This window comes from Ixodes scapularis, unplaced genomic scaffold (genome assembly GCF_016920785.2).
Source record: "Ixodes scapularis isolate PalLabHiFi unplaced genomic scaffold, ASM1692078v2 PGA_scaffold6__148_contigs__length_123643588, whole genome shotgun sequence".
In the NCBI taxonomy this organism is placed as follows: Eukaryota; Metazoa; Arthropoda; class Arachnida; order Ixodida; family Ixodidae; genus Ixodes; species Ixodes scapularis.
The window spans coordinates 106111195-106125281 of record NW_024609881.1 but is presented as its reverse complement, the minus strand read 5'-3'; the positions used below and the strand labels follow the sequence as shown (position 1 = coordinate 106125281).

Sequence of the window (14087 nt, the reverse complement as noted above, 5' to 3'; positions counted from 1 at the left end):
GTAATTCAATGGTCCGAAAATATGTAAATCACTGGGTGCCAGGTCGGGTCATCGTTCACAACCAAGGACAGCAATCGGCTGTCATTAGTTGCGCAAATGAAAGAAACTTAAATAAAACGCCAAACAGTGTCCGCGACCCAGGTAGTGAAGTGAAATAAATGTGGATACGACATGTTCATGCTACAGCAGTTCCGTGCCGATCTCGACCTGGAACGCCGGTAGCTGTTACATTTTGAACTAAAAAAAAGCAATCGCTGTTTAGCAAGAGTTGCGTTTGCTCACAATATTTTTTTTTTTTGAACGGCCGGAGGACTGCCGTAAGTCTTACGCCGACACTCATGCCTGCAGGCTGATATGACAGAAATGGAAGCGGAGCGCGGCGTTTACATTGAGCAAAACAGTTGCCTGGCAAACAGACCGATAGTTTATTGACTACATTTCTCCTCTGGTAGTAATTAGCATGTGACGCTAGCTAGGAAAATAAATGCACTACAAATTTTGAAGCCTCGAATATGAACCCTTGGTTCGTTTTTTTAGAGCCTGTTCCTTAATTTAATTTCCATTTGCGCGTCGATGTGCCGAAATACTTTGCACGAAATATAGAGCAACACGCGAATAAATGAAGTCGAAGCACATGTACATGCAAGATGGCTGTGTGAGGATAGACACTGCAACCCTGGAGCGTGAGGGGGTAGAACACAAAAATACGAACACCAAGCTCCAAAAACAGCTGAATTTTATGTCCACAAATCACGTTTTTATACAACCGTACAAGTAGAGCGAAGAACTACCTAAAGGTCACATATTCAAGGAAATCTTAAACTTTAAAAGATAACGCTTTCGTGTAAGGTCACCAGGCTGTATCCAGCTGTAATAAATTCTCCGTAATGGTATTGCGGGGGCAGAGGAGAAGGTGATGGTCCCAGGAAACACGAAAAGAGCGCAAAAGGAAAATGGCACATCAAATCACCCTACCCTCAAAAAGCAATGAAACCAAGCAAAGGCGAAGCCTGCAGGTTGATGAAAATAATCTTCACTGCCAGTGGCTGCGGCCACCACAGCCGCGCTCTCAGAAACAGTTCCATTTTGCCATTTCAAAAAAGAAACAAATGCACTTTCAACATGAATTTTGTTGCTAATACGATAAATTCCACGGCATCACGTCTTACCGAGATAACAAGCCTCAAAACAACAAGTCGAATTCGCAGAGGACCGGTGCGCTACGCAATCCGCACTTTGTTCGGGTAACAGACCCCGATCCGCGGCCGGTCAGCCGGACGGCTCGAGAGCTCCGAGGAACCCGAACAAAAGTAGATGGAGTTACGTTCGTTAATATGGCGCGGCCTAAAAGGCCCGTCAAAGAACGGTCTATAGGGAGTTTTAGTAATACAGCATGTAAACTAACGCTTCTAAGGCACTTTAGACGGCTGAGAGAAAGCTGTTTTTCAACGCTTCGCGCTACAATTTACTAAAAAAGGGCCCGAAAGCTTGGGGTCAGCGTCGAGCTCCGCTGGCGACGTACAGTCTTGCTGAGGTGGTGAGGATTCTGCAGTAACAGCGGCGATTTTGGCGGAGTTCCGAAGTTCTTCGACGTGCTCCACGGCTGCACCTTTCGTGAGGTTTTGTGTTTCTTTTCAAAAGTTCGTGATGAGAACCAGAGTGCGCCCATTCCAAAGTTCAGCTACTCCTCTTGCGGCGCCTATTTCTCTCCCCAGGAGAAATTGAAGGTGTCGGTCCAGACCAACTTTGCCGCAGGTAGCTGCATTGGTCACGACGGTTACGACAACACTTGATCGCGGCGGCAAGTTTCCGTGGTCGACACCGTCTCGGACGGCGGCTGACGTTGCTTGGGGTTTCTCTGAAGGCGGAACAGGTGACCGCAGAGTCAAGCTGTTCTCACCAAGATCGATGACGGCGCCGTATTCGCAGAGACATTCAATTTCGAGAATAACGTCCCTCGCACAGTCTTGCACGACGATGACCTTCACAGGACCAGTCTCGCCGTGAATTTCGACGCGAGCAGTGCACCTTCCGACAGGCGTGATGAGGTGTCCCCAGCGCTTCATATCTGCGGCCCATCCCACGGTGTAGTCACTTTTTGCAGACGGCGAGAGAACCCCCCACTCAAGACTGAGTAGTCTGCTCCCGTGTCCACGAGTGCCGATGCGTTGTGGCCGTCGATAACGACGTTTAGGTTGCTAGGCACTGCTGGAGAGGCGTCGTTGCGATGCGTGGCGTCGGGAAAGTGTGAGCCCTCCGGCGTTTTTGGAGCCTCTTAACTTCGGTCGTCTTCGGCAATGCCACCTCCAGGCGTTACCGCACTTAGTTTTCCCGGCGTCGCAGGGGGAACAAGATTTGTCAGCGGGACCGACCAAGGGGCTATGCGGACTTCGTGGGGATGGTGAGCGGGATTCCCGAGAAAGACCCGGCCCTAGAGGTGGCGGACGGTGCAGGTACTCCCCGATGTCCCTTAGTCGTTCTCCCAGGCGGGGCCGAGGGTTGTTTGGCGTAAAACCTCTCAGCCCAATCTGGCGGAAGCTGCACCGTCGGTACACGTTGCCGGCCTCCCAGCAGTGGTAGCATATAGGGTGTCGGTCAGCCGTTCGCCACACGTCGCTCTTCCGGGGTGCACTGGACTCCTGGCAGGCGTACTGGACCTGGTCGTCGTGGCGTCTGTCGTACTGTGGCGCAGAAGACTGACGTCCCGCGCGGCACGACATATGCGCGAGGAGGAGGCGGTGGCCGTCGGGCCACTGCGGAGCAGGTTCCTCGGAGACTGTGACGCTGATAGGAGCCTCTGGTTGGATGGCACTCTAGAGTTGTTCCCGCATGATCTCGGCAATGGAAATCGAGGCGGAACGATCAGCGGCGGGTGAATTTTCCGGAGCTGTGTTCGGGCGATGTCGCGGATTATTTCTAAAATGTTTTCAGCGCTGATGCCGCCCTGGTCGGATAGGGAAGGTGCCAGAGTCGAAGCAAGTGCCGTGCCGGCGAGTCGGTTATAGTGGCTGGCGATGTTAGTTTCTTCCGGAACTAATTCAACAACAATAGTTGGAAGGCTGCGAGCAAGGCCGCCAAAGATGTCACTCTTCACGCCTCTCATCAGGACGCGCACCTTCTTCTCCTAGTTGGACTGAGGGTGGCGCGGCTGCTCAGGCGGAGGACGTGTTCAACGAGGCTGGTGACCGTTTCGTTGGGGCCTTGAGTCCTTATTTGCAGGAGGCCTTTCGCTCGCTGTCGTCGTAGCTGGATCGTGCATGTCTCCTTCAGGCCGGCAATACAGGTATCACACGACGTAAGTGAAGGCTCGTGGATCTCGAACAACTACCTCGTGGTACCCTCCAAAGAGAAAGAAGTCGAGGTATTGGAAGCGCTGCTCAGTGGTCCATCCATTATGGAGGGCTACACGTTCATAGTGGAGAAGTCAGTCCTCCACATCCCCGTGGGCCTCGCCATCGAAGGTCGTCGGAGTTCCCTGGGCGACGGGCAGGTCGACGACTGCGGCGGCGGTCGGGGTCTGCAGCGACTGGTGGTTCATCATCGGCCTCGTTGGCTGCATGGTCTTGATCGGCAAAAGTCCGCATTCCGGATGTAGGCCTTGGGTGCGGCAACCTAATCGAGTCTCCGTAGTGTCTTCGTTAGGACATCATGTGATCGGTGTCGGAATCGCATTGCGGACGCTCGGAGGGGTACTGCGGAGGGGTACTGTGGAGGTGCGAGGAACTTGCGTTACCTCGCACCTCCACCAAAATGCCACAAATAATGAGGCGACAAAACAAAGAATAACTGACGACACTAAAACGTCTAATGGGGCTACCTTGTGCCCAAAATAAAAAACAAATTGACAGAGGGTTACAACTGTGCGTAGCGGGAGTCGAAGTCGGGGTAACAGCAGGATCGAACACTGGGGCAAGAGTGACTCTACTCGCATGCCTTCCTTATGCATCCCCGTGGGTTTCTGGAACATGCATCTAAAACTTTCGGCGCGTAGAACATTTTGAGCTCAGTTGGACAACTTGCGTGAACACCAAGTTGAAAGAATGAACAAAAAAATATTCCGCAGACTGGAATCGAACCTAGACCTTCCGCAGGATAGTCAAGCGCGGTAACCATTCGGCCACGCACACGCTCGGGGAGCGACGCGCCTGGCATTATTATATGAATAGCTTTTTATGTTTTGCATGCATTAAATGTAGGTTGTCACATATTTCGGATGGTCCACGTATAAACATGCAATCTATATACATCCGAAGAGTGATGGGACCGCCAGCCACTTTTCTTAAGCTTATGCGTTAATTAAAATGCACACGTCATCTGACATAAAGAATACAAAGACTGTAGGCATCGTGAAGTAAGCTGAGTTTATTTTTTACATATCACCTTCTCAGGGTGTCGAACCAGAACCGAACCGAACCGAAAACCGGAACAGAACCGTTATTTTTAGCCGAACCGGAACTGAACCGAACCGAAATCTTCGCCGCCATCTTGGAACTGAACCGGAACTGAACCGGAAAAAAATATAACGGTAACCGGTTAAAAACGGTTCACGGTATTGTTTTTTGTTAGTATTACAAATTTATTATTATTGGCACGTGTATTCCTCTCTGTATTGATCAAATCGTAGTATTTTTTTTGTTAGTATTACAAATTTATTATTATTGGCACGTGTATTCCTCTACGTATTGATCAAATCGTCATATACAGAATTGCAATGTATAATAAATCCTGGTTTTTTGCGGCGCTTTCTTATTGGCACTATGATTAGCCATGTGTCACAATGTCACGTGACGTCATGATGTCAAGACATGCTGTCAAGTAATGTCACATCACGTGACCCCGTGACGTCACGTGACTCACCGCGTTAAGTCGATTCGAATTGAGGACGTCGCTAGATCTATTAACGTTGTTGATACCGTGACGTCACATGACATCACAACTTCGCACTGAGAGTCACGTGACACCATGATGTACCCGATTGTCATGATCCCGAGTCAAATGCTCTGGTTCATGACAACCAGTATCGCCAAACATTCGGGTAACGCTCGTGTTCAACTCAAAGATTATGATGGGCCCGAGTCCCACTAGAGCTAGAAACAGAAACAAACGAAAGCGACAAGCCTCAGACACATGCAGCATGTTCGCGATGGTACCTTTATACGGCTTTGAGTTGTTCGGTGCTCGCGAAGTTAGCACGAGTGTTTACAAGCCTGCAAATGGTACCTTCGTGTGCATGATACTCGTGTTTGAGCATAGCCTTCTTTATTCTACAAAGCCTGTCAAATCGCGAAATACTCTGGTTTAAGGCTAGCCGCTGTCGTTTGTTTCTGTTTGTCGCTTTAGTGGGGCTCGGGCATTATGGCCCAACTAAAATTATATCTGAAGATCAGCCCATGCTCTCTGCTTTGCCAACCCTGCGTATGACTATGATAAACACTGACGGTGTATATATTAGGATCAGATCACGTGGCTGATAGTTCTAATTGTGAGTTGAGGAGGGGAAAGCTGTTTCATTTCTTTCTTTCGACTGTCTGCCATTTCGCGGAGGGGCAAACTAATGAATGCTTTTGCAAGTTATCAACGTCAAGGATTACAACTTAGCGATATTTATTGAACTTAAGGTAAAAAAAAAAAAAGATGCTGCACGACCCATTTTACATGTATGCACACCATTGAGGCTCCCAAACATGTTTTCGTTATTGCTGAACTGCCTCAGAAAGTTGTCCCGAGAATAGAAGTGTTAAAGGGTCTAAATGTGACGTATTAGTCGGACTTTACATGGAACTATTAGCGTGTACGGGAGGGATACCTGAAAAGAAAGATCCTAGTGGCCTCACGGGGATAGCCGAACGTTGGCAGCCGCTCTAAGTCTCACAGGAGTGTCGCTCTCAAGTTCTCCAAGTTTCGACCGCCCTGTATTTTGTTTAACCTTCACAGTTTGGTGCAAAGTTAAAGCAAGGAAGAATTACTGTTAACAAGTGACACAAATATAATTGTCGAGTGAACACCACTCAATACGGAGCAGGCAATCCCTGAGGAATAAAAAGTATCTTGAGGAGCAACTAAAAAAAAGAAGGGAGTGGGGAGGGGGGTAGTTTTAAAGCATACTGTGTCGTAAAGATTCCTCTGCCCCACATTTTCGGCGCAGACTAGAAAGCGTGGCCTGGAAACGATAGTGACAGATGGGTAGTTGGTACAACTTTTATTTGTAAAAACACTCTTGCCAGAAAGCACGTTTTCGTCGTGCCAGATACTCGCGCCATGCTTAACGACGATGTACCAACAAGAAAAATGTGTGCCTCTCAAATACATAGCTTGCACTGAGCGCGAAACTTTTGCAGCGTGCATTTTGCCAAACCGGATTTGATTTTCTCAGCAAGAACAACACGCAATGACAACCAGTATCTAGTGCGATTACGTCACGTGCAAACCATGTTAAATACTTCAGCTTTCTGGTGAAGTGCGACGTTCGCAACACCAGCAGTAGACGTCCAATGTGTAAAGTTGTGTAGTATTTATAGTAGTCTCGCGATGATATACGGCACCCTAATGAAATGTTGGAGCACATGACTGATAAAGAACAGAGTCATGAAGTAAGGTCTCAAAACAAGTGCACATAAAACCTAAGATAACATTAGCCTCCCGAGGTAGTATCCCGCGATGTTTCGAGCTGAGGCAAGCTGATGCCCAAAAGTGATTTATATTAGGATTCTAAAAAATCTTTGTTTGCCCTGCGCGGAATCTATGTTTAATTAGGTATATCATTTTATGCATTTCTATGCATTTCTTTTTGCAGTAAAGCGTTGTGTAAGGGATTATTTAGAAAAAAATGCGTGTCATCTCCTTATTTCTGCACATTTCGTGTATTTGCCTTCCGATATATCATGTGACCACAGTGTTTTTTGGCATGCCCTGCAACCCACTATTTTACACTGCAAAACAGCTAACAAAAGCACGTTGCCGAAGACACAACAGCTGGCGTATTTTCGAGTATCGTCCTACCGTGTCGGTCTCAGGCGGTTATCTGAACTTCATAAAGTCAAATTTATCGATGATAATAAAAATATACTTAATTCCTGTCTGAAGATTTGGCAGCATAAATAGAAGATTCTCACCTCCAAGATATATAAGTTATGCGCCTTTAAATTATCTGAAAGATGTTCGGCAAATATTTTTCGGCGCTTTTATCCTCTATAGACACGTTATAGGTGATTTTGAAAATATTTAAATAATGTTTTTTTTTTATTATATTGCAGCTAATTTAAATAACTATATGTGTTCCTCACGCATATATAACTTCTCAAATATATAGAAGTTTATTATCGCGTTTTTTATGTGTTTTTACTATCGCCTTTTTTTACTGGAACGAATGGTGGAACTATGACGATTGCACACTTAAACTCACAGAAACTGTCCAATTAGGTAGCTTCCGAATTGAGTAGAGCATGAAATACCACTTTGTTCTATTTAACAAAAATCATCAATTAGCGAGGGTGATGCTTATTTGCAAATTAAATTGACCTGCATTTTGTCAAGAGCAAACCTCAACATCCAGGCTATGCCAGTTTATCCAATATAAGAAAATGTTCACATGGGTAAGCACTGTTTTAGGTCAGATTCGATCTCAGTACTAAGGTGCTCATAGGTTAGAGTGAACAATTTCAGCCACTCCTTTTCGCATGATTCGTCGCCCGCATCATGGTGCTGAGAGCAAACAATATGCTAGTTAGAAAAACAAGCATTGCGATTGTCGCTTAGTGTTCCTATAAAATATAGACTGGAAGGACTTGTCCCGTGACTTTCGTGACACTTTGAAAATTATATTCCCTTAAGCTCAGTCGTCTCGTCATCATATATATATTGTGAAACGTATTCCGTAAAACACATTTAATGATATATATGGCGACGAGGTGCCCATTTCATGATTGTATTCACTGTAATTAATTCCTTAGTTCAAGGGCAAAACCACGATTCAATATCTAATACTGCGATACAAAGTTGTACCGATCACGGGTATTTTAGGCAACCTACTTCACTTCCTAAAACATTTCGATTCAGGTACAATATATGTGACTCTGGTAAACGAAGGGATGTTGAGTCGTATAAACACGACGTTTTGTATGTTAATGTAGATTTTCCTTTCTTGTTGTGTAGGAATAAATAACAGAATTTTATAATTTTGGTACCTGAGAATAAAACTAAATTTAACAAACAATAAAAAAAAACTATATACTGTAAACGACTATTTTTCGTGGCCTCAATATTTCGCGATTTAGGTCAAAGCTGAAGTTTTGGAATAATTCGCGGGTTGTAATTTTCTCGACGCGGTGGAATCTCAATATAAATTTCAATCTGTTTACATTTTACCGAAATTGTTCGCGGGACCCATTTTTCGCGAACTGTAGGCGATTCGCGAAATTCTCAAAAATAGGTCCTCGCAAAAATCAGATCGTTTACAGCAGTTAGTTTCACGGCCTAAATGACGCTTATTGACAGAACAACGCGGAAAATATATTCTTAATTTAGCGGTTCAAACCGGTTCGAACCGGTTCGAACCGGTTTGAACCGTTATTTTTTGCGCCCCGGAACTGAACCGGAACTGAACCGAAAGCCGTGAACCCGAACCCGAACCGAACCAATAAAAATATCGGTTCGACACTCTGCTTGCAGGACTGCAACATTTTGCTTGCAATTTCTGATGTAACTAATTTTAATCCGCTCTTCGAACTAACTAATTTCTAAATTTTGATGCGTTCTAAATTCTGGTGCGTCAAGTGCCATTACAATAACAATATTATTATTGCTGTTCTAGTTTTTTTTGTTTTTTTTCATGTAATTGTCGCCGTTTCAATTCGGTACAGATATGGGACGATGAGTTGGCTGAAGTCGCTCAAGCGCACGCCGACCAGTGCACCGTTGCCAACAGGGATCTGCGTCATGACAACAAGAAGGGGAGGTTCACCAGTGAGTGCCTCACTTCCCTTGGCGCATCTTCCCCTCAGTTTCACTTTGACTTCAACCTCGGCCTATGCTATATTCCGACGGAGCCAATCAAACATCGTCAAAAGTGAGAAATCACGGTGCTCATGAAGTTTGGTCGTTTACTATCATTGATTATACCCAATCACGCAGTGATTGCACCATCATTCTACCTTTTTTGTAGGTAATTGGTTTAGCCAGTGATAACACATTGGCTGTGTTCCAAATCTTGCCCAAATAAATCCGAGTTACCCCGGCGGGTCGTGTCAGGTGACAACACAGATTGAAAAACGCTGGACGCGGGTAGGTTTTAAAACGCCAAGGTACAAAACCCTTACCCTGGAGTAAAATCGAGTAAATTTTGGAACACGCCCATAGTCAACGAGCGGCATGAGGATGCACTTTTGGCGCTGCTTATTCTACGCAATCAAATCGTAGCGTTGGTTGCGGCCCAGTAATCGATGTATAGTCTATATTACTCTGCATTTAATAGGACCTACAGTACAGACCAATCTCCACCCAGAACCGATACAAAAAAAAACCTGTCATAACTAAACAGCCCAGTCATTCATAAGCTGCCAATGCCTTCTTCTTTGTTCGACAGCCAAATTCAGATGCGTTGGACAAAACTTGGCCTGGGAAGCGGCACCGGACGGAGACCAGCCCATGAATGTGACACGTCAAGTAACGTCCTGGTTCAACGAATACCGCGATTTCGATCCTGCCGGTATCAGAGCGTTTGCCCCCCCAATTCGGAAAACAAACCGGACACTTCACTCAGGTGGCCGTCTTTCTCTAATATTGCTTGTGTTACACATCGTGGTTCAAGCGGATGGCCTAGTACCACCCTTCCTAAATGTTATTCTCACTCTGTTTTAAAAAGAAATATAGCTTACTCTTGAAGCTTCAGCTAGTGCACGTTAGGAAAGAGGACGTGTGCCCGCATCTATGAACATATCAAGGAATGTCGCCAATAGACTGATCTTACACCGAGCGTCATTACGCCGCCGCTGCCGCCTTGCATCGTGGGATCTGCGGTCTTTCTGCACGCGCGAGAATCTCGCTGAGAGAGAGCACGAGGGGGCACGAGCTGTCTCGTGTACTGGCGATTGCCTTCTAGAAGCTGCAATTATGGCGGCCTCACGCATGCGTGGAACGCTCAGTAAGATCGGTCTATTGTTGTCCACCTAAATATATTATACTGTCACTAATGGGATGAGAACAGCAGGAAGGTGTCTCCTGCGACCGTGCACGCGGAGCCAAAGCAAAACATGCCAAAGGCCCACCCTTAAAAAAAAAAAAAAGTCTCCCGGTCATTTTTATTCTGTTCTTTCTCCTCTCCTCTCAGATTTCTTTTGTTTAAATCTACCAGCATTGTAAGCTCGATAAGAAGTATTCACATAACGCCATATTTGAGTGTGTTTTTGACAGCACATACTCAGAAGGGGTGTCGAAAGAAATGAAATATCACCCGCAGATCATTGCGTCTTCTTTTTTTTTTTAATAACTAGAAAATTATATATTCCAACTTATGATAAATATATATACCTGAAAGAATACTTGTAGGAAAATTTAATGTTGGAGCGATGATTTCATAGAGCCAAAGAGCACTGGCTTACACTCTGTAGAAAACCCATCTGAAACGGCAGACATGACCGAGATGTCTGGAAACGGCCAAGGGCAAATAGAACGCCTTTACATCTTGCTTTATGACGTCACAGAAAGCAGCGTGTAACGACGTTGGCTGCCAATGCCGGCGTCTCTACGACAGCCATTGAACAGATGTAAACTCGTCCCGAACCGGAGGCATTCCGGTCGTACAGTCAAAAGGAGTAATCTGCCACATTGACATGAAAAAGGTTACTTGCTGAAGACATGACGTTTTGTAGACAATCCAAAAACCTTCCTCAACAGTATAAGAACAAAGTAACAGCAGCAGGGCCTCTTGCTTCTAATGCGCATATCCATCTAAAGGTTGCGAACACTTCAACACACGACGTCGGGCTTCTAAACATTGCGTTCATCGTGGTTTCTCTTTCCGTTGCTCGCAGATTATATGGGCGGAAACCCAATTCCTCGGCTGCGGCTTCACCCAGTATACATTGCACGGCGACCGTAGCCCAACGCCCTACCAGAAAATATATGTCTGCAACTACGCGCCAGCGTGAGTATTCGAAATTCCAAACGCGACCACTTAGAGGGAAAAATTGGAAACAACCGTGTGAAGAGTTATAACCTATTCAACTGTGTAGCAAAAGCTGGCGCCGCCTGGCAGCCGAAATAAGAAACAGGGGAAAGGGATTAAAAAAAAATATTGGCGGCGACCTTCATCTCCAAAGTGCTGTAATGCATGAAATGCAGTATTTGAGGAGCGATAATTTAACATTATTTAGGAGACATTACACCATCGTTTCGGTAAGTGAAGAACCTTTATTTTATTAAATTGCCCCATACATTGAGCGGGGAAAGTAAGTTGGTGTACAGATTTCGTGACGTTAGGTCAGTTTCATCAAATTTCCCTCAAACTTTTTTGAGGTAAATGAATTTGTGTATGGTCACGTGACGTCAGGCCACGTGACATCATTTGACATCACGTGACCAAAACGCCAACTAGTGTCTCCGCTAAATTTAGTCGGAAATGCACAAACGGGCAGAAGAACAGACGAACACACGGAGGTGGGACAAAATGTTGGGATTGCGGAATGCCGTCAAAAAGGCATTTCAAGCTTTACTTGATAAAATCGTGGTTGCAACTGTAAGTATATAGTTTGAGACGACAAAAGTGACGAACCCCTCATCACAACTATGGAGGGCCGAGGAGTAGGAGGGGGGGGGGGGGGGGGGGCGGGTGTGGAAGACGAGGTGTGACGATCTCACGGGCATAAGCGGTATAGAAAGTACAGAGAAGATGCAAGTGAGCTGGTAAACTTTCAAGATTGTGAAACCCGAGACGTAGGACAAGAAGTAGAAGAAAAAAAGGAGCCTACAGAGCGCATCAGCTAATGTCTGCAGGCCGCAGCACTACCTTGCGCGACAAGGCTTGAAGACAAGAAGGTGCTGACAAATGCGGGCGGGTTGAAGATTTCATTGTGCTCAGTAGAGGTACTGTTCAGTCGTAAATAGCAATACGACCCTTTGTACTTTTTTGTATTTCTTGACTGCTCCGTTTGTTTATAACCCAATTTTTAAAGGCTACCTTGGTCTTGCCGCTTGCAAACGCTCCCATACCCTTGCAAAAATTATCGACGAGTTTAAATTTAGTGTTTAATGTACTTAATAAGAATACATCCGGAACTCAATTGAAACTCGGTGATAATTTGTGTGACTGTAGTGACAAAGATATGCGAGGCATGAAGACTTTAACCCATCTAACTCACATCACAATTCTCTTTTTGCGGGGAGAATGCGGGGGGGGGGGGGGGGGTGCAGCACAAGGGTATATTGCTCAAAGTCACCTCTTTTTAGATCACTGTTATTTTGATGGAAAATATAAAACAAGAAAAAATCTAAGCGCCCCTGATATAAAATTTTTTGATTTAGCGCAAATACCACTGCGACTGCTCTCATCCTAGCTATCGTATTACAAGACTTGAAACCACTATAGTTAAAACAAGATACCACATGTTTACACGTAGAATATATGGCAGTATGCAACGAAAGTAACGTGGGCAACGATTGCGGTCACTTTAGAGTTATGTGGCCTTGTTCTGGCTTCATGATTGATGACCACTTGGAAGTTTCACCTTCCTCTCGCATTTTATTAGCCCATTGGGTTTTGTGGTCGCCCTTTGTGTTGATTGGTCTACTTAATTCTTGCTTGATGTAGTTTCGGTTTCACGAAACAGCAGACTCGCTCGAAAAAATATCGAACCCTTTGTCATGGAGGGACAAGCCAACTATAAATCTGCTTCGTCAATCGGCGCAAGCTGAGCTTTATTATACTGAATCGAAACTTTAGTCGATGATGCTTTCGCACCGCGCACTCCAACTAAACTTGTGGCTCTTCTTAGAGGACAAGTGGGGGCTCGTTCTTTTTAAGCATACGGTGTGAGCACCCCACTCAAACATCGCCCCTGCTAAAAACCGCCTCAAAGGCAGTAGGTAGATCCGTTTATTCGTATCCGCTTCAAGTGCTCCAAGAGTCATCTGGTGTGAATAGAAGGAAGGTGTTAAAGGAGTTCGAGAAACATTTCGCTGTAGCCGTTTAAGGGAAGCATGACGCAAGTTAGCATTCGATATTCCTTACACAGGCCTTTCTTCGCAGGGGAAACTTCCTGTCATTTCCGGTCTACGAAGCAGGAGCTCCCTGCAGTAAATGCCCAAAGGACACCACTTGCCAACCGAGCATCGGATTATGTGAGCTGCCAAACTCGACAAGACCAACCCCGAGAGAACCGACCCCTGGAAGACCAATGTCGAGAAGACCAACCCGGAGAAGACCAATCTCCAAAAGACCAACCCGGAGAAGACCAATCTCCAGAAGACCAACCCAAAGAAAATCATCTCCCAAGAATCCAACTTCCAGAAGTTCAACCTCAACCCCAAATGAACCGACCACAACCGATGCGACCCCCAACCGGTCTGCTGGTGCCAATTCTTTCCCCAGCTGCCCAACACCCACAATCGTAGGCTTCGTCTCGATTATGGGAGCTATATTAATCTTCAATTAATTTCAAAATTCACCCAACGTGAACGATGCAGGAACTTAAAGTGATTTGAGAGGCAAATCAATGTGTTGATTATGTTCGGGAATGTGAAACTTTGTAAGAACATCAAGACGATCGATCACCCATGAATTCCGTAAAACAAACGGCCTCCACACATTGTTTTGTTGGCGCTTTAGAAAAATATGAAATACGGCAATTGGTCAATATAAAATACGGGTTTTAAATGATTTCATTTATATTATTATCTTCGCAGAACGTACAACAAAAATGATTCAGAATTGAAAAAAAAAAAGATTACAATTCAGATATTCAAGCGATTGATCTTTCGCTTATTGACGTGCCCTGCTGCTTGCTAATTTTGGTGGTGCAAATTGTATACTGCGCTAGGTGCGTACTCCGCAACGAAGTCAAGGTAATAGCGGCTAACGTCACGTCAATCCAATC

General features: G+C 45.4%; 1 protein-coding gene across 1 annotated transcript; it reads left to right on the top strand.

Annotated features, from left to right (window-relative positions):
- The first annotated feature begins 4301 nt into the window (after positions 1 to 4301).
- On the top strand, positions 4302 to 13605 carry LOC115310757 (venom allergen 5-like). The gene is given in 7 exon segments (XM_042286041.1): positions 4302 to 4337; positions 8859 to 8961; positions 9581 to 9708; positions 9710 to 9757; positions 11028 to 11140; positions 13241 to 13332; positions 13430 to 13605. Coding segments are annotated over 7 exon segments (696 nt in total).
- Positions 13606 to 14087: the final 482 nt, after the last annotated feature.